A 22,332-nucleotide genomic window follows, 5' to 3' on the forward strand; every position below is an offset into this window, starting at 1 on the left:
TTCAATGTGTGTGTCTCACTCTTGAAAAAATAGTTTTCTCTCCAAAGCAATTCACTATATCTAAAAGCTACTTCCCAAAGAATCAAGAACCCAGACTGAGAGGCCAGTCACAACTTTCTGGGAATGGAAGTTTGGAAGTACTGGAAGTGTGAAGTACACTGTCTCCAGGACACTCTTACAAACACAGATTTAAGTATAACTTTCCCCAATTTATGCATCGTGCATAGCCACCATTCCAACAAAATAGTTGTTCTAAGTTTTCCCTGCATCTACATCTGGCAGCTTTGAAGAAGGGAAGGAAGGGAATCATTTCCAAAGCATCTGTTTACTCCATCCAAGTGGATTTGGATGCAGGTATTCTTAGCTCTCCTTTGCAATGAAAGGAAAACCACACCACATATCTATTCATCAGGACTGAGATCAGCCTAGTGTCTCCTGGAGATATTATAGACAAAAGAAAAGTTTCAATGGAGGTAAAATTTAAAGATTTTTCAAAAAATTGATTGTAAACTAATTTCCATTAGAAATGTTGACTTCAATTCATAAGTAAACATTTCATTGGTATTTTGTTTTCTTGTGTGATTTATGATAAGGTATTCTCCAGGTATTGATCAGGAAATGCAATTGCTTAGATTCAATTTGGCAGGGTTTTGGGATATGTAACACATTAGGCAGAGAAAATTGACTAGGAATTATTAGACCCAAGTTCCACTAGAATTACAATTGAACTGTGACTCACTTTCCTCTAACTTGGAACTTTTTACCCTTGATTTATGACAAGTTTGCAAAGTTTTTTCAAAGGATTTCACTAGCATTCTGTCCTTTCCCTGGCTCTTCTCATCTCACTTTTTCGAGGAAACACTAACCCCTGTATAAGCATTTCCTCCAAACAAAACTTAAAAGTGAAAAAGCCAAGAAAACCATTCATTCCTATTAATTATACTTCAATCTTGAATAAGTCGAAATGTATGGAACCAGGAATTTTAAACAATGTTTTTAATTGAAAATAAAGCTAAAGCATGCTTTTCAACAGTGCAAATTTCCATAATTTTGATTTACTGCTTCCATCATCACAACATATTACACCAGCACGGCCCTGACCAAGGGCTACACCCTAGCCATCTGCATGTTCCACTACTTTGATATTAAGTGCAAATATAGATAATCATCTCTGATTGTCACTTGCAGTAGAGATACTCTTGCTCTATATACAGGATGGTGAGGGAAACTGAAGTTTAGAGAGATGCAGGAAAAAAAAGAAATGGGTAACAAAATTCAAATGCCTGAGTTCTGGTACCAAAAGGCCCTGGACAGCCTGGTATTTGCATTGGTGGTGTTCTAGCCATTTCTGACCTCTCATTTGACTTTTCTGGGTTATATTAACTTTTTTGCTCTATTTGCTATCAGGAGGTGGGCTATAAATTGTCCTCCTATCCAGGGAAATATTTTAGTTGCTTTGCAAGCTTTAAGGGGCATTTTCAGACCACAACTTCAGCACATTAGTGGGGTACAGTAACCTTATTTAAGACAACAACAACAACAACAACAAACAACCCTACTTTTCCAATTGCAAGGAGTGGCTGTACAAGTAAAAACACACCTTTCCAAAAATACAATTCCATATTTATTTTTACTCATTATAGAAGAGGCAGCTTTTACCAGTACTTGAGCAGGACTCAAACCCCAACCTTTCCACTCTATAGAAAAAATAGTAAGTGCAACTCCTCTGGGGGGGGGGGTGGAGAAAAAGAAAAAGAAAAGATACCCTACACCACCGGAACAAGAGCTCCAGGAAAGTAGAGCGTGGCCACACAGAACCCTCTTGATACCTCCCTGTGTAACCATGTAACTTAACAAACTTTCACTGAATTAACAGTTATACTTCCATGTCCGAAATCTAGTGCATAAACTTAATGGCTCATTGTAATATTTATTATTCAACCTTTTGACATTTATTTGTAGCAGTTGAATTGAGGTACCCGGTGCATTATTAGCATTGAAACAGTAAAGTGTTCCAGCTCTACCATAATAACTGAGTTTTACTTGAGTCTTTAGCCTGAAGTAGTCTGTGGAATGTAAACCAACCCTCCTCCCACCCACCCCCACCCCACTAAAAAAAAAACCACAATGAAAAAAAAGTAATCCGATTTCTGTCTTCACAATGTGATAAACCAGGACTCCAAAAGGGGTGTAAAGCATAATGGACTTGTACAAACCATCCCGTGCAGTTTACAACATAAGGAAGGTAATATGGTTCAAGAAAATATCTCCCAAAATATTTTTATGAATTAAATTTCCTGAATTTGTGACTAGGTGGAAGAGGTATTGCAGAACCGCCCAGCTGCCATTTCCATATAGGATGGGCCTTGTGAGGAGGTTGGGAATCCTTAGTGGTGTTTAAGGAATAAGCCGGCAACAAATCCCCATCATTCCCAATAATTAGTGATGGTGGACAGGGAAAATTTGCCATGAAATTAAATGGCCTTTTCACTGCTGATGCTACATTGCTGGCTACCCTTTTTCGTCTATTGGTAACTGTAAAATCATCCAGTGTTCCTTCATGTGTCTCAGTTTTACCTGTAGGACGAGGGCTTCTAGCTGATTTCAAATTTGGTTTGACTGGAGGAGTCTGCAGTACAGGTCGCTTTCCCAGCACCAGTGTCCTGTAATTTTTTCTCACCCTCGCACCAAATTTATATTCCCCATCCTCAGGTTTTGGAGAACCTAAAGTGCATGAAAGGCCCTGACTCTGAGTCAGTGGATTTAAGGAAGTGGTTTCTTTTTCAGTGCATGCAAAATCTTCCTTGGCTGTTAACAAAGCGTCCTCCTCCTTACTTCCAGTCACACTGTAAAACTCACCCTTTGTATCATTGCACTCACACTTTAGCTTATGCTTAACAAGGTCAGGTTCATATTCTTCATTAGCACTACTGTCCTCTATTTTGATTTTAATATTGTGCAGAAATGGCAATGGTTTATTGCCTGAGTCAGGGCACGGAGTTTCTGTTTTAGCTGCTGCTGCTGCTGCTGCTACTGCTGATTTTGGGTGTGCAGGAGCGACAGCAGCATCCACCTCAGGATCAGTTTGTAAAGGGGGCAAATCCGTGGCAAATTCAATACAATGAGAGGTTTTGGAACCTTTTTCTGAATTTGCTGCAGCAGCAGCCCCAAAATCATTTAAAAACCTAGAAGGTATTGTATTGTTATCTGCACAGTGAGTAGTAGTAGCTTGCAGGCATTTCCTTGCCTCTCTGAGTATTCTTTGTGGTGGAAATGCATTGTTTGTCTTTGGGCTAGGTGAAGAGGCCCCCTCTGCAACGCAGTTAATTGTCAGGTCAGTTCTCTTTAAGTTATTGGAAATTTCAGAGTGTGGGAATGTGATCTCAGATACCCTATCGTTCCTTATCTCTGTAAAACAACTTCCCAGGCTGCCGGGGCAGCACACGGGAGGCGCTTTGGATGCCCAGCCCTGATGACTCCAATCCTCTGGCGATTCTGCTTTGACATTGCTTTTGAGGTCGGGCAGCTTGCCGGCCTCCTCGAAAGCAACGGGTTTGGTTGCAGTAGCGGCGGTGGCCAGGTGGTACAAGAAGTTGGCCTGCGCCTGCATGCTGGGGGGTTTACAAAAGCTGGTACGCCTGAAACGGATGCTCTGCACTGAGACCTGGCTGGAGCCGGAGCTGGAATCCGAGTCCGAAGACGTGTCCTCCTCCTCAGAGCTGACTTCGCTCGAGTCCGACAAGCCACTCCCGTCTTCCTCCTCCTCCTCTTCTTCCTCCTCCTCCTCCTCCTCTCCCTCTTCCTCTTCTTCTTCCTCTTCGGAGGACACGGAGTTGCTGGTACTGGACAGACTGGAGCCAAAATCCGAGTCGTTGGCTGCATGGTCCGAGTACGAGCTGGATTCGGAGTCGCTACTGTAACTCTCGGGGAAGCTGCCCAGATGTGGCTGCTGCTGCGGCGGCTGCTGCTGCTGCTGCTGCTGCGGCGGCGGCGGCGGCGGCGGCGGCGGTGGCGGCTGAGGAGGCGGCGGCTGGTGATGGGGGAGGTGCGGGGGATGGTGGGCAGGCGGCTGCGGCGGCGGCGGCTGCTGCTGCTGTTGCTGCTGCCGGGGATGGTGGTGGTGGTGATGATGGTGGTGGTGGTGGTGAGGGGGACAGAAGCCGTTGACGAGGTGAAACCGCTCCAGACAAGTGGCCCCCGCCGCCGCCGCCGCCGCAGCAGCAGCAGCAGCTGCAGCCGCCGCCGCCGCCGCCTTGGCTTTGTAGGACCTGGGCAGGATGAGGAGGCGCCGGGCGCTGGCGTGGGGGTTCAGCAGGCAGTCCTTGCCGCCCGCCTCGCAGGCTCGCTTCCGCTTGTATCTGTAAGTCAAGCTCACGGGGCTCCCTGTGGCCCCGGGCGCGAGCTTGGGCTGCGGGAGGGCTGCGGACGACTGGTAGTAGGCGGCGGCGGCGGCGGCCGCTGCTGCTGCCGCCGCCGCCGCCGCCGCCGGGTGCTTGCTGCAGAGCAGGCTCCGAAAGTACGGGGGATCCGAGTGGAAGGCGATGTAATTCCCGGGGACTGGAGCAGTTTCATAGTTTAGAGGGGGTTTGCAAGGCGATCGCGCGATTTCCGGGTAACGCTGACCCGAGGATTTGCTAAAAATCTGAGGTAGATCGACGGCCGGTAGCGAGGCGGCGTCCCCGGGACGCAGAGCCTGCCTGCTGATTGGCAGAGCCTGCGCCGATTCATTCAATCCCAGCCAAAGTTGGTGGTTGTCCTTCCAAAAGCTGGGGTAAGGGTCGGCGGCGGCGTGTTCCGGTTGGAGCTCCTTTGTTGACAATGCCCTACTGACTTTCCTTCGCTTGGTTTTGAGGACTCGTTCGGTTTTGCAAGAAGTGTAGAGCGCTTCCACGTCTTCCCGGGAGATCAGAGTGCATTTGGCCGCGTGGAAGGCAACGCTGTTGATAGCCTTGAGTTTCCTCAACTCCTCCAGGTCGCAGTGATGCTTTTTCACCTTCAGATGATCCATTCGCTTGTGGACGGTGGTCCTCGGGATGTTTTTCAGCAAGTCTGTGAAAACCTGGGAGAGTGCAAACATTTGCTTTCCTTTAATGATGAGGTACCCGAGCCTCACGCCATCCACCTCTTCAAAGCCCGACTTCAAGTCGCCCATTTCGGGTCTTAAATGATTCCCATCATTTGCAGTAAATATATATGTGACGCATACATAGAGATGTATGTATGTTAATCCTCCACCAGATGCTGCATATGTCTCAAGGCATCCTGCTAATAAAACAACAAAGACTGTTATTCCCGGTGAAAGGGAGTGCCAAAGTCGAGGAGAAATAATATAGACATATAGATGGAAAAAAATATGAAATTACATTGACCAGATTCTTGATTGGCTTTTGCTTTTGTTTTTTGAAAAAAGGAAAAAATCATCAGGCTTCTGGTTTGCCAGTGTCTAAGTTGCTGTTGAAGATCAGTACCTGTGCCCCTTTATTATACCCTGCTTCTCCATGGGAGCCCTATGATAATGGAATGTGAAGGGAGAAAGAGAAAAGAAATGCAGCTGCTATTCCCGCCGCTGCTTTAGCTACAAATAAAATGACAGAGTGAAGTGAGCTCGTCCGGAGACACCTTCATCAATTAATTCCCCTAAAGCCAACGCTGATTGGACACTCCTGACAGGTGATGCAATAAAAATTGATATTCCACCCCTTCCCCCAAAAAAATCTCCCACTAATTAGCATACCCTTATACTGCCACCTCCCCTCCCAAAGTAAATAATACAGTTAGTATATAAATCTTTCTATTAAACTATCGGAGCTCAAATACACTGGCTCACAGACTTCATCTCCAGTAGGATGTGCATGCCTTGTAGGCTTTAAAAAATACTATATATGTATTTAAAGGAATACTGCTTATTTTTGCTTTCTTGGCGTTTTACGGACACAATGTATCATCCTTTAAAAGGAAAGGGACTTTAAAAATATTACCACGTCTACATAAGCACTCATTCCCTTCTCCTTTCTGGAAAATGGAGCTAAGGGGAAATGTGCAGAATCGCCTGGTGTTTCCCTTATGGGAGTGGGGAAGGGAGGCTGGGAACTACAAAGTTAAACCCTCGACTGTTCACCACCCCTAGCAGATACTTACGTTTTGGATTTCCCTTGATTTTCCTCTTTTGCTTAATCTAGCCTTTTTACATCCAGCAACAAAGTTATTTGATTGTGGAGGCTGTCGAAGGCTTCTGCTCCGAAATACAGTAACAGTTCAACAGAATATCTGCTCTGTAGTATGGAGGGAGGAGGTGGTTTCATGTCAGACCCATAACAAAGCATAGATAAGCCAGAAATGTGTGCACTTTTCACAATTAACCAGGCTGGATCGCCTGCAAAATCGTAGTAGAATCCCCAGCCTAGGCAATTCCAGGGTGTTGGATTGTGCAGTCAGGATTCCAGGGAGCTGATTGCTTCTGCAGCAAAGAAAAGAAAATGTAAAACACCCAAGGTGCTTCCAGAGGTTTTACGTAATAATGATGAAAAAAAAAGTGCTGCTGTGTGATGTAGACTTTCAGTAGTCTGTGATGTTCCTGGTTGGTAGTTTTCAATGAGCTTTTTCACAGTCTTCTATTTTTCCGTGGAAGCCAAGCATTCTAATCTTTTTTTTTAATTCACTTTGGATATGTAACAGTAAGATTTAACTTCTTCTTAGGTACCTTAAAGACATTTTCGTGTCATTCACAAGGATATCCCAAAGACTGCCAAGTGAGAGCAAGCTTCTTACTTGGATTACAATGCTTCCCTTGGCAGATTGCAAGCTGATATGTAAAATTCTGCAAAGTCCCACTAACTCTCCTCTGTTAACGTTTGCAACTGCAAACTGGATGCAACATAGACACTTATATAGATTCTTGCTCCTCCAAAAATAGACACATCCGAGTGGTTAAAAGAATAAACGGATATTTTTTTTGGGGGGTGCTTCAATGAGGGGAAAAGGTGTATAATAATGTCTTCCTTCTCATTCAAAAGTTCCAGCTTCCACTGCCATGGCCTGGAGAGTTTATCACCAGTAGATAAGACAAAATAAAAATAAAAATCAAGAATTTAACAGGGGAAAGGAGAAAAAAGGTAGTTTTGCATGACAAGGCGGAATCTATGCCACAGCTCCCCACCCCCACTTCAGCTCCCTTGCAATTTCCCAGGAATTCTGAAGAGAATTGGGAATTTCAAGAAGTACATCCGGAAATTAAGGAAGTCTATTTAGGAGAGTCTGTAACTCAGGAGGCTGGGATTTGAAAAGTCAGCCTTGGACTACTGTTGCACTCAGCACCGATGTAATCGCCGCTCTTCAACTTAATCAATGTGTGTACAAACCACGATGTCTAGTTCTTGCCTTTGAAATCTAAGGATAGCATTTCCATCCAAGAAATCAGAGCTATAGCAAATTACATTTTTGTCCCTTGAATGAAAGAAGGCTCATTGAATGGATCTCGTGATATTTCAGGCTTTCAACGTAACCGAGAGGCAGAATGAACAATGCCTCGTCACAGCTCAGACCATCCACCGAGTTAGCTTTCTGGTGCATCGGGATCTATCACGCCGCGGATTTCTCCTTCACTTTCACAGGAGGCAGAATGCACAATCTCTGAGCAGAAAGCAAAGTTTCGTGGCAAAACAGATGCTGGTATTTGTTTTACAAAGTAGAATCATCAGAGCCTTTCTATTGCCAGAGACAATAATGTCGTTTAAAAATTCCTCCTGATGCACTTATATACTGCCAACTCTCCTCCCTCCCAGCTCCCCTCCGCCCAATTCCCCTCCCCCCCGCTTTAAGGTTAAGACTATAGAGTCAAACCGTCAAGAAACAGTAAACTCAGAGAAAGCCTTTGAGAAGAGATCACAAAAGGTTGGATAGACAGTCTTCTCTTGCCAGGTAGTTTAGCTGTTCTCTAGTCCTGTTTAGATTTTCTTTCTTTCTTTCTTTCTTTCTCTCTCTCTCTCTCTCTCTCTCTCTCTCTCTCTCTCTCTCTCTCTCTCACACACACACACACACACACACACACACGCACACGGCAACATGATTTAGTAACTTTCAAAATTACCTGACTTCCCTCTTAGCCATCTCTTAAGATGTTTGCAGCATAGAATGCTCTAAATACCAGTAGCAAATATGTTGGGTTAAAAAAAATAACAAATACAGTTAGTGAGAGTCAAATAGGGAAAAACAAAAGCCAGAAATCTTGGGAAATGTTACCTCTATTTAAACGTGATATGTATCTCTGTATGTGCTCACATATTCACACATTTATATATTTTTATACTTCTAGTAAGAATCTTTCTGAATGTCAAATGCATTCTTTTGTTCCTTTAACTTCCCCCTGTGTGTGTGTGTTGTGTGTGTGTGTGTGTGTGTGTGTGTGTGCACGAAGAATGTGACAGACAGCTTTCTTGTGGCCATCAGCACACGTTGTATATCCGGGGTCTTCTCCAGGAACCTTGGGGGTCGATCCCGATAAAAAGATCTAGTGGAGGCCCCTGCCCGCACACACATGAAAGGCAGGGGACTTTAAGATGGATTTGCATGCACACAGGGGATTTCGATCAATAGCTACCAACATTTATGGCTTAGATTATTAATGTGAAAGCTGGCCAAAAGAATGGAGATGAAAAATTAAAGGTGTCTGTTATCAATTATGTTTAAAGTTATGCAATAATTTACTTACTTTGAGTGTGTGTACAGATCCAGATGTATATAAAGTGCTATCTCTCAAAAGCAAAGGACTTTCTTTGATAAATTTGTCGACCATGTCAACCTCCTTTACAATCAACTGTGAACCCAGTTCAGGAGATGGTCAGTCTTAATTTCTTCTTAACAAAATATCTATTGATTCTTATGCTTCCCAAAGCCATATATATATGTTTGTTGATACACTAAAATCCACATATATGTATGTTCCACCTTCATAGCTCCGTGAGTGAAGTATGTGCATGTTTAGATATATGCACAAGACATACCCTAAATTTATTAATTAAATATGATAATTTTTGTGGTGAGGAATGTGCAATCTATAATCTATGGTAGAAAGTAGTTCAGCTTTCAAAACAATGCTGCTTGGTCAAAGGAAAAGCATCATTAATAAATAAAGATAAAAAAGATTCTTAACACCTACTTACTATATGTATTGTTAAAAAAAGATTGCGCTTTCATTTTTTAAAAAGGTGTTAAATGAATGAAAATACAAAACTTTATCTTTACATATCCCTTGTGAATGTGCTAAATTTACCTTCAGATGCTGTATTTTGATTTATTTTCCCTGCATTTTTATGTTTAAATACCATTGCAATTCAGTCTGACCTCTTCCCTCTGGAGCCGAGTAATGCACACAGCATTTACAGTCTTTTAAATGGTTAGCTGGGAAATGCAACAGCAATTTGCAGCAGTAGTTTACTAATGGGGAAAATTCTTTTGAAAACCTGAAGGAAAACCTAAGGGTACTTTTGCATTTTCCACACTACAACTGTCATATAATTAAAGTACTGAAGAGCATTAAAATAAACCTTTTCCTTCCAAGCTCTCACCCAGACATACATAATTTAAATAAGGATTCAACCCCTCAGTCCTCTCCCCCACCTCCTTCTCTGTATACATTTGTTTTAGTGATCCATGGGCACAATTTGTTCAAACTGGATTAAAAAAGAAAACAGTTTGAGGACATCACAGAGACACCAATAACGTAAGTATAATAGTTAGAAAGAATAAGAGGAGTTCCTTCTGCTATTAGTAAAAGGCAAATGTAATACTTAAAAGATAGCATAAATTAAAATATGAGAAAAATAATCATGTTGAATTGAACCACTTGAAGATGTGAGACAATGAAATCCTATCTGACAGTTAAAAGATCCATAACTTAATTTATCCAACAATATCACACCTTTTAAGGTTTTTGGGGGGAAGGGGAGAGGATAAATAATAAACTAAGCAACAATATACAATCTAGCTAAGTGTATTTTCCTCGAATTTTCTTTTCTTTTAGGCTGATCTCAAACTGACCAGGAATGATGGTGTCTTCCAAACTGCCTATCTTTCTATTCTGAGGCATTTTAAAATCCTGTTTTTAACAGGAGTTCAGGGCACATAGTACATGCCATGTTGTCTACTGACCCATAATCAAAATGCAGTGACCTTCTACCCTTTTTTTGCCCCTTGACCCATCTTGAATTCAATGCAGCCTTTATAAATTTGCAAATCCTTGGAGGTAAAGAGGGTTTTGTGAGGCTTTGTTCTGAAAAGGCCCTAAAAGTGTGCATTTTGAATTAGACAAAGGTACAGCAAAGGACCCTGATGCATTAGACCATTTTCTTATGTACAGGTGAGCAATATGCTACTCAAGAATTATTATCAGAAATTATATATTGTGAGCTAAAAAGCAATGATAAATGTAGGAGGATCAGAAAGTTATGAAATGCATCAAATCAGCAACATGATACAAATCATTTTGATAATGTAAGGATTGGTCAGGCCACAAAGCTCCAGTTGTCCATGTTTCCAAGGACTGTGAGGACCCTGGTGATCAAGGAAGGAATAGGAAGGGAAGAGGGAGGATGACAGACAGAGAAAAGACAGGGGGACAGGGAGAGAGAGAGAGAGAGAGAGAGAGAGAGAGAGAGAGAGAAGAGAGAGAGAGAGAGAGAAAGAGAGAGAGAGAGAGAGAGAGAGAGAGAGAGAGAGAGAGAGAGTAGAGGATAGAAAAGAGATATGATCTGAATCTGCAGGCCCATTCCCTTATCTTTCCTGCTATCAACCAGTTTAAAGGACACCATAATTATGATGGTGATAAAACAATGCTTGCTTATGTGTGCTGAATAAATAAAGAATATTTACAGCTCAAGAATCTTTTAATTCCAATTAAATGCTATCAAAGAAAAGGCACTTTTCCTTCTGCAAGCGCCTTCCCCCCCCCCCCATTATCTTGTTTTGTTGCAATATTTTCCTGAGACTCAAGGGCATTTTAGAACGTGCCTCTGAATTTAGGGAAAAAAATCTGGAAAAGTAGGGTGCAAAACAGATTTTTTAAAATGACACCTAGATACCAAGAACCTCAATTTATTTGGATTACCAGAGTTTTTATTTGTTTATTTTACACAGGGACCAAATGTGTAGAGATTCAGTGCTAAGTGACACTGAAGTGTCAAGCGCCATCCCTGGCTGCTGAGGCTTCTCTGGAAAACTCAGTAGCACCCATAGGCGGCAGAGAGCAAGGAAGGAGGTACAAGGGACAATACCAGCTTCCGAAAGCAGTTTTTGTTCCAATCCACTGGCGGTAGCCCAAGCACCTCTAGGAATATGAACTCCAGTCAGTACCTTCCACTGTTGCAATTAAACAGAGCACAAAAAAGTAGGAGATAAAAAACTCACAAGTTTCCAGTTAAGTATGCACAAGGATCCTTTCAAATATTAATTGTATCAACAGATCTCATCTCAATCAGATTAAAACAAGGTTTTATAGAGCAATGCCCTGCAGCCCGGGCACTAATGCTTTATTGGATTACACAGAAACCAGGAAATTCCCTTTTTTGGTTTGTTTTGGAATCATTGGAGTAAAATGAAAATTAAGGCATTTCAAGCTGAACAGCTATGTTTTATGAGGTCGATTCTCCCCTCCCCCCCAAATTGAAAAGAATCGTCTCTACCCAATTCCTCACATACTATTCAAATTCAAACTTTCATTTCCAATATTTCTGGGTTCTTACTGTTTTGTTTGTTGTTTTTATAAGCACATGGCACAACAAACGTTATGTAAAACGCACTCATAGCGTTAAATGCTGATACAAATCTGCCTTTCACTCCATCTGTCTAAGTATCACAATTGCTAAGTGTAAACTTAAAAAAAAACTTTCCATAGATAAAATGTTTAATATTTCTTGGCAAATTACACTTGGTGATGTAGTGCAAAATATAGTGTTAAAAAAAAGCCTGAGTATTTGTAAGTTTTCTAGATAGTTGTAGGCACCCTTCCTTTTGAAAGTTTAGACCTCCAATACCCTCGATTCTACCGGCAGAATTAGGATAGACTTAGAGGGTCCTAAACGCGACCGATTCACTAAGGCGGGGGGCTACAGCTTGCAACAACGTGCTTGGCAACTTAATCCTACACTAAAAGAGGGCAGAGAGCGGAAAAAGAATGGAATACAAACTCTTCCGACATTTGTAGTTACTTTCGAGGTGGATCGTATATTTTCAGGCTGATGGGAACGTCTGACTTTTGGAGCGAAAAGAAGAGAAGGTAAGTGTCTGTCCTTGTATCCGGCAGTTCGTAGAGAAACAATGAAAGAACAAAGGGAACCCACTTCACCATTTGAACATTTTTTTTTAATATCTCCCTCCGTCTCAAGCTAACGGCCAAGGAGCCTGGAGGACTCGTTTAACTTTGCCTTTAGATGGTCTGTGGCAGGTCTCGTTTGGACTAAGAATAGGCAAAAGTTGAGGGGCTATTTAAATAAATAATAATAAAAGCTTGCTGCGGCTGATCAGTACAACACAATCAGCAGAATCCAACCAGAAGTTGTTAAATGCCAGTAGGTAAAACCCATGAAATAGCCTTTAAATGACAGAAATCAAACTTCATATCAGTCAAATATCTTTCTTGTAATTTTAAGGGTTCATCTTCCTCAAAATTGGGAGGGGGGAGAAGATGGTTGAAAGGCATGTGATATTTAAGGCATAAAACAAGTCACAAGAATTGATCTCTCGATGCTGACTAGGAAGGCGTTTAAAAAAGCAAAATAGGATTAAAGCTTCGACACGATTGTTTGCTAATGGAAGAAAGTGCAGTAAAGGCTGGGCACAGAGAGGGGATTCGTGTACAAATAAATAGTATTCTCTTTGGCTGCGTTGAACATCAGCAAAGTCTCGCTTTGTCGGTCGGTGTAGCAGAATGAGTAAGTGACCCAGTGCCGGCGGCATTATATAAATAGATCCGAGAGGGAGGGGGAGCCCCCAAAGCGGACGGGCACGTGAAGCACGCGTTTTTACTGCCCCCAAAGCGGCCACCGACCCCCCCTCCCGCCTCCACCCCACCCTCAAATCCGTATATTACCTGCCCTGTTACAGTGACACATGTTTATGTTTATAGTCCTGGTTTGTACTAGTGTCAAGAGCCCCAGAAAGAGGGGGAGGGAGGAGGAGGAGAGAGAGGAGGAGGAGAAAATACAACCACCCCCACTTGTTGTTAAAGCAAATTTACTGCGTTATTGCATACCGTGTAAAAAAAAAAGAGGGGGGCAGCGCATAGGGGAGGAGGGTGGAGAGGAAGGGGAGAGTTGGGCTATGGGGTTGGTGGGTGGGTGGGTGGGTGGGGGCTGCAGTGCTCGAGCCCAGCTCCTCCGCCTCGGGGAAAGGCAGCCCGGCAGAAAGGGCGAGCGGCGGCCGGGAAGTAGAGGGGCCTCCCCTTCAGCGCGCCGCCTTCACGTGGGGGCTCGGCGGGCGCGCGGGGCTCCCAGGCGCTGACCTCTCACCCCGGCTCCTCTCGGCGTTTTCCTTCAGCGGCCGCGGCCACTTTTTACCCAGAATCCCTCGCGCGGGCCGCGCTCGTGCCGAGCTCGAGACTTCCCTAATCCTCGGCCGGCGCCGCCCCCCCACCCCCACTCACTCCCCACCCCACGCCATTCCGGGCGCCTTCCCTTCCCTTCCTTCCCCGCCGCCCCTCCCCCCCCACCCGGTTCCCTAGCGCCCTGGGGAAGGATTCTCTCGGCTGGGAGCCCCCGCCTTCCCTCCCTTCCTCTCTTCTTCTCCATCCTCCCCCTCCCCCCTCCCCAATCCCCAGGGAGCTCCGGCGGAGATGGCGGGAGTAGGCGGGGGTGGTGGCATGGGGTGGAGGTGGGGGAAGTGGTGGAGCTGGGCCTTCCGTGTGCTTCCTGGCCCAGCTGGAGAGGGAGGGAGAGGGGGAGGGGAGCAGAAAGGAGGGGGAGAGGGGCTGCTTGCCCCGGGGGGTTGCGGCAGCCACAGCAGCAGCCCTAGATGGGGGGTGGAGGATGACCAGTACCTGTTGAATATTATTGGACCCCATTAATCTTGTTCCTTTTCTCTCTCCCTGCTAACCACATCTTTAGCTCCTCTAAGGAAACGTGGGAGGAAGAAATGAATGGCTTTTCTCGCTCTGATTACCCGCCTCCCCTCTCCCCCTTTTAATTTTTTTTTCTTAAAAACAAGAAAGCTCAAACTCTATCCCCCTTCCCCCTCTCCTGCAAGTATAGCTATGGGTTTGCACCTCCCCCTCCCCCACTTCCCACAATAAACTACTCTTCTCTTGGAGAGGAGAGGAGCTCCCTTCTGCCCAAGGGTTATACTACGCTCCAGCCCCTCCTCCCCATTTCCCTTGTGCTTCTGATTCCCTCATTTGTGAAATGTGTAGACTTGATAGTGGCTCTTCTTTCTTCCCTTTCCTTTTCCCTTCTGTACCCGATCCCCGTAGCCTACAATGCCCATGTGAGTTGTGCTCCATCCACTTCCGAAGCTCCTTCATTTGGTTCTATCTCTCAGCTTCTCTTTTTTCCTTTCCAAGAAGCAAAAAATAAATCTGATTTTTAATGTCCTGCCCAACATATGCTGTCTTACTCCCCATCCCCTTATAAAAATGCATGTATGTAATGCATTTGGTTTAAAATAGCAAACCTAAAGTTTAAAATAACTGCGTTAAAAGGGAGAAATGAAAATTGAGAGGATTCGCTCTTTTGCCCAGATCACAGCGTAAGTCAGGTTTAAAATGTAGGGGTACATTTCAGCTAAAGAAAGAAGTTTCCTTTCATTAGCTACATCTGTATCTCTAAAGTGGAATATCCTATCCACAGAAAAACTCACAGAAGGTGGAAGGAAAACGACAGCGTGGATTTCCCCCCCCTCCCCCTTTAAAAGCAGTTCTGAGTCGCTTTTTAAAAGAGGAGAAAGCAGTAACCTTAATACTGGCAGTATTGAATAAAGTATCATAAAAGCCGCTGAGAAAAAGGGGGGGACAGAAAGGCGGGCTTCAAGCAGCTTAGCTCCAGGAAGAAGGAAGGAAACGCGGGCAGGCTTGGAAACACTGCAGTGAGGCAGTCAGTGAATGGAGCAGGCTGGCGGGCGGGCTGAGGATAGCTGCAGTGACGCCGGGGTGGGGTGGGGTGGGGTGGGGGTCGGGGGGTGGGAGGACGGCGGCTGCGAAGAGGATCTGGCAGTCTGCAGTGTCAGTGAGAGTGGAACGCTGGCGGGTTCGGGGGAATCCTACGAGACAGAGGAAGGCGGGCTAGAGGAAAGCTATAGAGTGCAGCTAGAGTGGGGTGGGGGATGAAGGCAGAGAGGGAAGAGGGAGAGGAGGGGGCGCCGGGTGCTGCGGTGGTGAATGAGTAGAAAGGGAGGAAGTGCAAGTTGGGCTCCTTTTCCTCCAGCAGCTCCCATTGTTCAGGGGCCTTCGCACAGTTTTCTCCTCTAGCTTCTCCTGCGAGGGAGGGAGAAGAGCTCGAGCTACCCTGCTGTCAGCCCCATCCCCCCACCTACCCTAAACTTCAAACATTGTTGGGTCAGAGCGACAAGTTTTATTATCTGACAAGGCAGGCTAGGGGTTCTCAGCTAAAGAGCCGGTGGAAAGGGAGGCTTTAAAACGTGTCAGGAACTGAAGGAAGCCGAGTAAGGCTGCAATTCACGTGTTAAAAGAAAAGGAAAAGGCAAATCAGCTTATAGATATGTTCATAAAGTTAACAGTTGTTTATAGACATGCAGACTGTATATATGTGTGTATATATATATACATACATACACACACACACATATATATGTTTTGAACCTGGAAAGTTGGAAGATTTAACAATTTCTTAAAAGTATGAATTCAGGAAAAAAGTCTTAATGGAGAGTGGTATGGAAAAACATGTTTGTATATAAAGGCTAAGATTACTTTGGAGCACAAAATATCATTAAGATAGGAAATCCGTAATGCAACAAAGTTAAAGGTAATCCTGTGTTCTTGAAAAGAAAGTTTTCAAAATTATGGCATTTTTCAAAAGAAAAAACCATTTAATGTCTTGTAACTAAAATTTTGAAAGAAATTGTTGAAACCACTCTATCAAAAATCAACCTTGTTTTTCCCTTGCCGTGAGTTAGAGGCAATATTTCTGGCATACATCACATTTTCCAAAAAGTCAAGGAATGGAGAATTTCCAAGTGCTCTAGACTCTGTCAGGCAAACCTGTGATCACTCTAAGTAAAGACTAGTTAGAAGGAGAAAATCAAGCCCAGTGGCCCAGGTCTTTCTAGAAAAGGAGAATCCTTTCTAAGTAAATTGGTAGATGATTTTTGATATTCCCTCTAAAACATCCATTCTCTGGTTCTTATAATGCAAATAGCATTGTTTTCTAAGTTGGATAAAACATTTAGAATTGATTTCTAATGAATTATTATATTTACACATCACTATGAAAACATCATTTGACAAAAGTTTTTGATTACAACAAAGAAGGTAACAGATGATGTTCATAAACTGCATCTCTTTGCACATACCCCTTAAGAGGCATGTTAGAGGTATTGGTAATAGTGGATTCCTTTTTTTCCTTGTCTTTCGAAACACTGAAGCAAAGTCAGAAATTTTTTTTATTCATAGACGCCAACACATCACTTTGACTGGTCTCCTACCTCCTAAACTTGTATTTCCTTTATGGAATTCTCTCAGTAATATTTTTTTGAGGATGGGGGAATTAAAAATAAATTATCTGAAGAGTAAACATTGTAAAGTTTTTTTTAATCTATGCTTATAATTAAATGCACCGAATCAATTTTCCTCTATATTCGTCCTCATTCAGGTCCTTCCGCTTCCAAGCAAACTAGAATCAGTTAGAGATTTCTTTTGGTTATACTTAGTTGATCATTCTGGTGTTAGGTTTTGTGCTAAACTGCTGTTTGGTTGGTATTTGAAGGCTAGGGGAATCGTATTTAGATCCTAAGTCCAGACATGTATCATTTAGAATAAAGAGTATATGTTGGAAACTACAACAGCAAAGAGTTTCTCTGTGAGAAAAGCTGAGAACAATCAGGTGGGAGATGGAGGAGAGGAGTGGTTTAGCTGTGACTTGGGGAAGAGGGATGCAGGATTCCTGATCGGTCTTCTGTGCTACCTTTTTTTGATTTTGCGTGTTACCTTATTTCCTACTCTTGCATGCACCAAGGGCCATTGCTTTTTTAATTGGGGGGAAGTACCACCATATAAAAATTACCCACATTCCGACCCCGAAGTACCACAGTAAGATTGACAAAAAGGGATCCGAGAGCCTTGTGCGTTTAATTCGCCAGGAATGTTAAGCTTCATAAGATTCACCCTATGGGGTCATGTTAGACTCTGGCACTGTTATCATACAATTTCAAAGGATAAAATTATACACATTGCAGATTTTTAAAATCGAAATTAGGTGCTTGACAATCAGTTGTAACATATTAATCAAAGAGGTTTTAAAAAAAATTTAATGCTGAAATTGTATTGTCAACTTTTTCCCTGGGAAACAATGCAATTAATTAACATATTCTTGGGCCTGTTTCTGAATTTAGGAAGTGGTGGCCTCTTTTGAGGAGAAAACATTTTAAATAAAAAAGTAACCTTGCTTTGTCCAAGTTGTATTTGCAAATCAGTTTCATTCAACAGGAACAGCAATCCAGGGTGCTTCATTTACATCAAATTCTCTTCTAGCATTTAATAAACGGATTTTCCTCTTTTTCATAATCACCATCTTTTCTCTTACCCAAACTTATTTTACAGTAATTTTTGTCTTTCAAACAGTTTCTAGAGACTAAAATATGTTACTTTCTTTAGGAATTAATTATGATAGAAATGCAAATCTTTAGTGCTAGGGAAAATGGGAATGTGGTTTTTTAGAATAACATGCTATTACATTATTTGATAATCACTTTGAAAACTCAAAGCATACAACCTTTTACTATTGCTACCCTGCCTAAAAACAAATTTTCTAACACATAGTAAAGGGTTGAAATTTTTATACAGGTTATGTGAGAAATAAAAGAATATGAAGACAGGCTTCTGATTTACTCCCTGTGTTGGTAATTAATTATGTGGTATTTGATAGAAAAAATGGAACTAGTCAATATAACACCATTATCAGAAATCAGATTCAAATGCAACACCCCCAACTGTACTCTCATACTTGTCTAATCAAACTTTCCAAGTGAATATTAGTCTCTGATTTTAAGAAAGTATTTCATTTAAATTGCATGTAATTTAAAATTCCCCATTTACTAACTGGAGATTTCCTGGGATTAACACAATAATATTCACTGTGATGGTTTGAAGTTTGGAGGTCTTTTGTAACATAATTACCATTTGTAGACAAAAAAGTGTTTAGCATTTGAGGACTGTTTAAGTGTAGAGAATTACAAATCACCTGGCAAATAAAAATCCTTCCTCTGTATCATCTCAAACAATAGAGAACCTTTAAAGAAATTAATCGCCTATCAGGAATTTTCATTTTAATAGTTTCCTTAATTACAAATTATAGTTTAATATTGTTTTTAGAAAACTAAATGTTACTTTACACATAACATTAAATCTGGGCCTGAAATTAAAATTTAAATATCAATGTTGTTTGTCCATTCAATAAATGTTTATTGAGATCCTACTATGTGAAAGGCATTTTATGGCACTTGAAGGCTACTTAGTAAGTCTGTTACCCTTTCTTAAATGGAATTTGCCAAAAGCCAAGAAAGGTGATGCTCCAATTATAAAAACTCAATTGAAATAATAACTTTAAGACACCACTTATGACACTGGGAATACTATAATAATACACGTGTGATATATGTGTATATCTAAAAAAATACCCAGTATAAGATACATAAGTATGAATGAATATATGTCTTTATAGATATAATAGCAAAATTAGTATGCCAAAATAACATGCAAGTAGCTCAACTTTTAAATTATTTTACCCAAACTGGAATAAATAAATGTGTTCCTATCAAGTCTCTAGATAAAAGGTCTGGATTCTTGGAGACCAAATAGGTAGAAAAACAAAACAAAACAAAAAACCCTTTCTAATTAATTAAGGAACCACATTGTTGTAGGAATTGTCTGTAAGTATAGTCTATCATATAAAGTAGAAACTGCCTTTTCCTAACTGAAGTTTTCTAACTTAAGTAATGTAAAAGCAAGACTAAGTATTGATTATGGCTAGAAATAATTGCTGGATCTGAGCCAATATACCGTTTAAAACACCATTTGCAGAGGTCAAAACATAAGTTAAGAAAATACATTGTGAAAAATGACCATGTGGCTTATTCTCCCTTAGTTTTATGCACATATCTGATTAAAATGTATTTTGATTAGGGTTGTTACAGTGTCTACCAACAAGATAATCAAGAGTGATTTATTTAAAAGGGATAAACATGAACAATATTAATCTCTCTATATATAGCAATTATTGTTCTAAATATTTCCTTCTGGGTATATACTTTTAAAAGGTAATATAAAATGTAGGCTCATATGAAAGGAAATCAACAAAACAGTTAAGAAATGAAACAAAGAAAAAAATTTTAAGACCTCTTCCTACAGAAGAGAAAAATTATTTATATTTTTCATTATACTTAGGTCATAGGTCAAATCATAAAATATTTTCCTTGAGCTTCTTATGGTATTCATCAGATGATTAGCTCAGAGGAATAGCTGAGCTATCCCTGATATAACTGCTATTATATTAAGAGGAATATTAGGGAATCTAGGTGTAATCTTATTCAACAAGTACTAGATTTATTTTTCAACATGTTATGAGAAAGTTGAGCAGATTGAAAGAGAAAATATCTAGCAATAATATATCACTGTTTTAAGAAATTTCAAATTTTCTTTTCATTAAGTTAATCTAGGAATTCTATTTTGATTATTTTCATCACTATTCTTTTTTGCACAAAAAGATGAAAAAAAACCAAACAAACCTCCCAAACAAACAAAACCAGCCCAGTTGATCTTTAACAATTTTTGGAACTAAAGCATAATAATGTCCAATTACCTAGAAGTACAAGAATTACTACAGTGTGCAGCACTTTACAAATTGTCTTGAATTGCATATATACAGAGGGAAAATGTTAATGCATGAATTGTATCATGAAGATTTCCTAATATTCTTCCTATTCACTCTTCATAGAAATTTACGAAATATTCTTCCAATACATAATTTGTAAGAAAAAGTTTTATATCTGGCAAATAAGTTCATACTTATTTAGATTCACAAGATTTTCTCCTGATTATCACAATTATAATTATACATGGCTATATTAAGTTACTTTCAGAGATGATTTTTATCTATGAAAAAATTGACTTCTATATCCATGCTTAACGGCACTATGTTACTAACAAAAGTTCATTTTTAGATTTTGTTGCTTGTTTCCTTTTTTTGAAGTAATGTATTCTTATTTTTTTTATTTCAAAGGTTTCTTCCAAATGATTGTTTTATGCAACTATCAAGAGGTTATCTAAAATTTTGCTATCAAATATTATAGACTACTACTGTAAGGTAGTAATCATGGAATCCTTCTGTTCATATAAATTAATTCCATCAAAAGAACTAAGCTTCAATCCATTAAAAATAAAACAAATGTATTATTAAATAATTTAGTGCATTAAGACTTGACTGCATTTTTGAAGAAGGGAAGTTTCACATTGATCTTAACTCAGAAACACTGCACATTAGGAGTCTGAGCAGCAATTGGGTATTGAACTGGTATTCCATTGTATTAGTATAGAGATAAAATATACAGTGAAATGGAATATATGAAGCAATGTGATTTTGCTTGAATGCAATTTTCAATTTTACACATAACAATGAATTAAGCATATAGCTATGATACGTTCAGAGTATCAATTATTACTATCCCAAAAGGAAGAGATCACATAGTACATATAAACATTCATATATTGCAATAAAATTTTCTAAATTTATTGATGCTACTAAGGAGAAAACATTTTCTTTAGAGCATCTGGTCAATTTAAATTTTCTTCTACTTCTTATGGTCTGTTAGATTTTAATGAGTTTCTATGTCCTTTCTTTTTTTCTATACCATATTATTATACAAGTATATGTATGAGCATTATAATTCTATTGTGAATTTCTACTGAATTAGTGAGATTGTTTCCATTCTTGTCTGGGTTACAAAAATATTTGGATTGCTTTTGAAACTAAAGACGTTTCTTTTGTGAAGAGAGAAATAGGTAGAAGTAGGGCTCCTTCATCTTTTTTACTTCAAATAATTATATTTTTTCTAATCATCACTTTTTAAATGATGCTATTTCTGCCATGAATACCAAGTCTGCACCTGCAATTTGCAAGTTATTAAACCAAAACCGCAAACTTGCTTTGTAACCATGCCTGCTATGTTAAACATTATCTACAGATACATTCTAATTTCAATGGAAAGTATGTGACTAGTTGACTGATGTAGAAGGAAACTATGTTAAACTACTATCTTTGTGACCATGGATCTTATTTCCAATCAAATGCTGTGCTCACGTGGAGTGAATTTCACAGCTTGACGGTGCTCTGTGTCCTGTTACGCTAATTAAACAATCTAGGTCCAATTCATTTTTGTTTATATGCATATAAAAAGACAGCTCCTTCCAATCTACCTAAATAATACAAATTTCCAGGGTGGATTTTGGGGAAAAAAATATACCTGAAGTCCTGAGTCAAAAATGCATTCGGGTATCTCTTGGGATTAAGGAGTTAAAGTTACATACATGCCATAAAGCAAAGGGCTAGTTTAGGTGTTATCACCAGTCCTTCCATGTGTAACACTAACACATGGTTTTGGCCTTCAAGATGAAGATGTATTAACGTTCATTTGTCACTAGAGCCAACGTTATCAGGGTCGCTGGATTTGGTAGACCTTCTTTCCACGCGATCTACTAACTTTGAGCAGTTTCCATAATGGGAATTAAGCGGCTAGAAGAGCTGCAGCAGAATTGATAAGTTAGCAGAACCAACTGCAAGAAGCCATGCTTCATTACCCCACCCTCCATTCTTAGGAAGCCCAAACATGCCGCCAACGCCGGGGCTCTTAAATGAGTTAAGTGCTCAGGGAGGATTCGTTCAGGTAGACAGAATGAGGGAGAGGCCACGGATGTCATCTTCATCCGCAATTCACCAAACATCAGCCACTACCCTCTTCTCTCCCGCAATGGCCTCATTGGCAAGTGTGCAGGCCGAGAAAGGAAGAGGCTGACCCGACGCCCCCGTCGTGCGCGTGCGTGTGCGCGTGCACGGCACGGCGCGCTCCCCATCCTCGTGCTACTGCCGAGGCTCTCCAGGGTCTGGTCTCCCTCCCATCCCGCTC

General features: G+C 41.1%; 1 protein-coding gene across 1 annotated transcript; it reads right to left on the reverse strand.

Annotated features, from left to right (window-relative positions):
- Positions 1-644: 644 nt before the first annotated feature.
- On the reverse strand, positions 645-5,235 carry SKIDA1 (SKI/DACH domain containing 1). Its single transcript, XM_020966890.2, has one exon. The coding sequence runs from the start codon at positions 5,150-5,152 to the stop codon at positions 2,282-2,284; it is 2,871 nt and encodes a 956-aa protein (XP_020822549.2). The 5' UTR covers positions 5,153-5,235; the 3' UTR covers positions 645-2,281.
- Between the last annotated feature and the right edge of the window lie 17,097 nt (positions 5,236-22,332).

This window comes from Phascolarctos cinereus, unplaced genomic scaffold, assembly GCF_003287225.1.
Source record: "Phascolarctos cinereus isolate Bilbo 61053 unplaced genomic scaffold, phaCin_HiC Scaffold_1;HRSCAF=81, whole genome shotgun sequence".
Lineage (NCBI taxonomy): Eukaryota > Metazoa > Chordata > Mammalia > Diprotodontia > Phascolarctidae > Phascolarctos > Phascolarctos cinereus.

Excerpts from the sequence above, each read along its gene's own strand:
- SKIDA1 (XM_020966890.2), bottom strand. The coding sequence starts at position 5,152 with ATGGGCGACTTGAAGTCGGGCTTTGAAGAGGTGGATGGCGTGAGGCTC.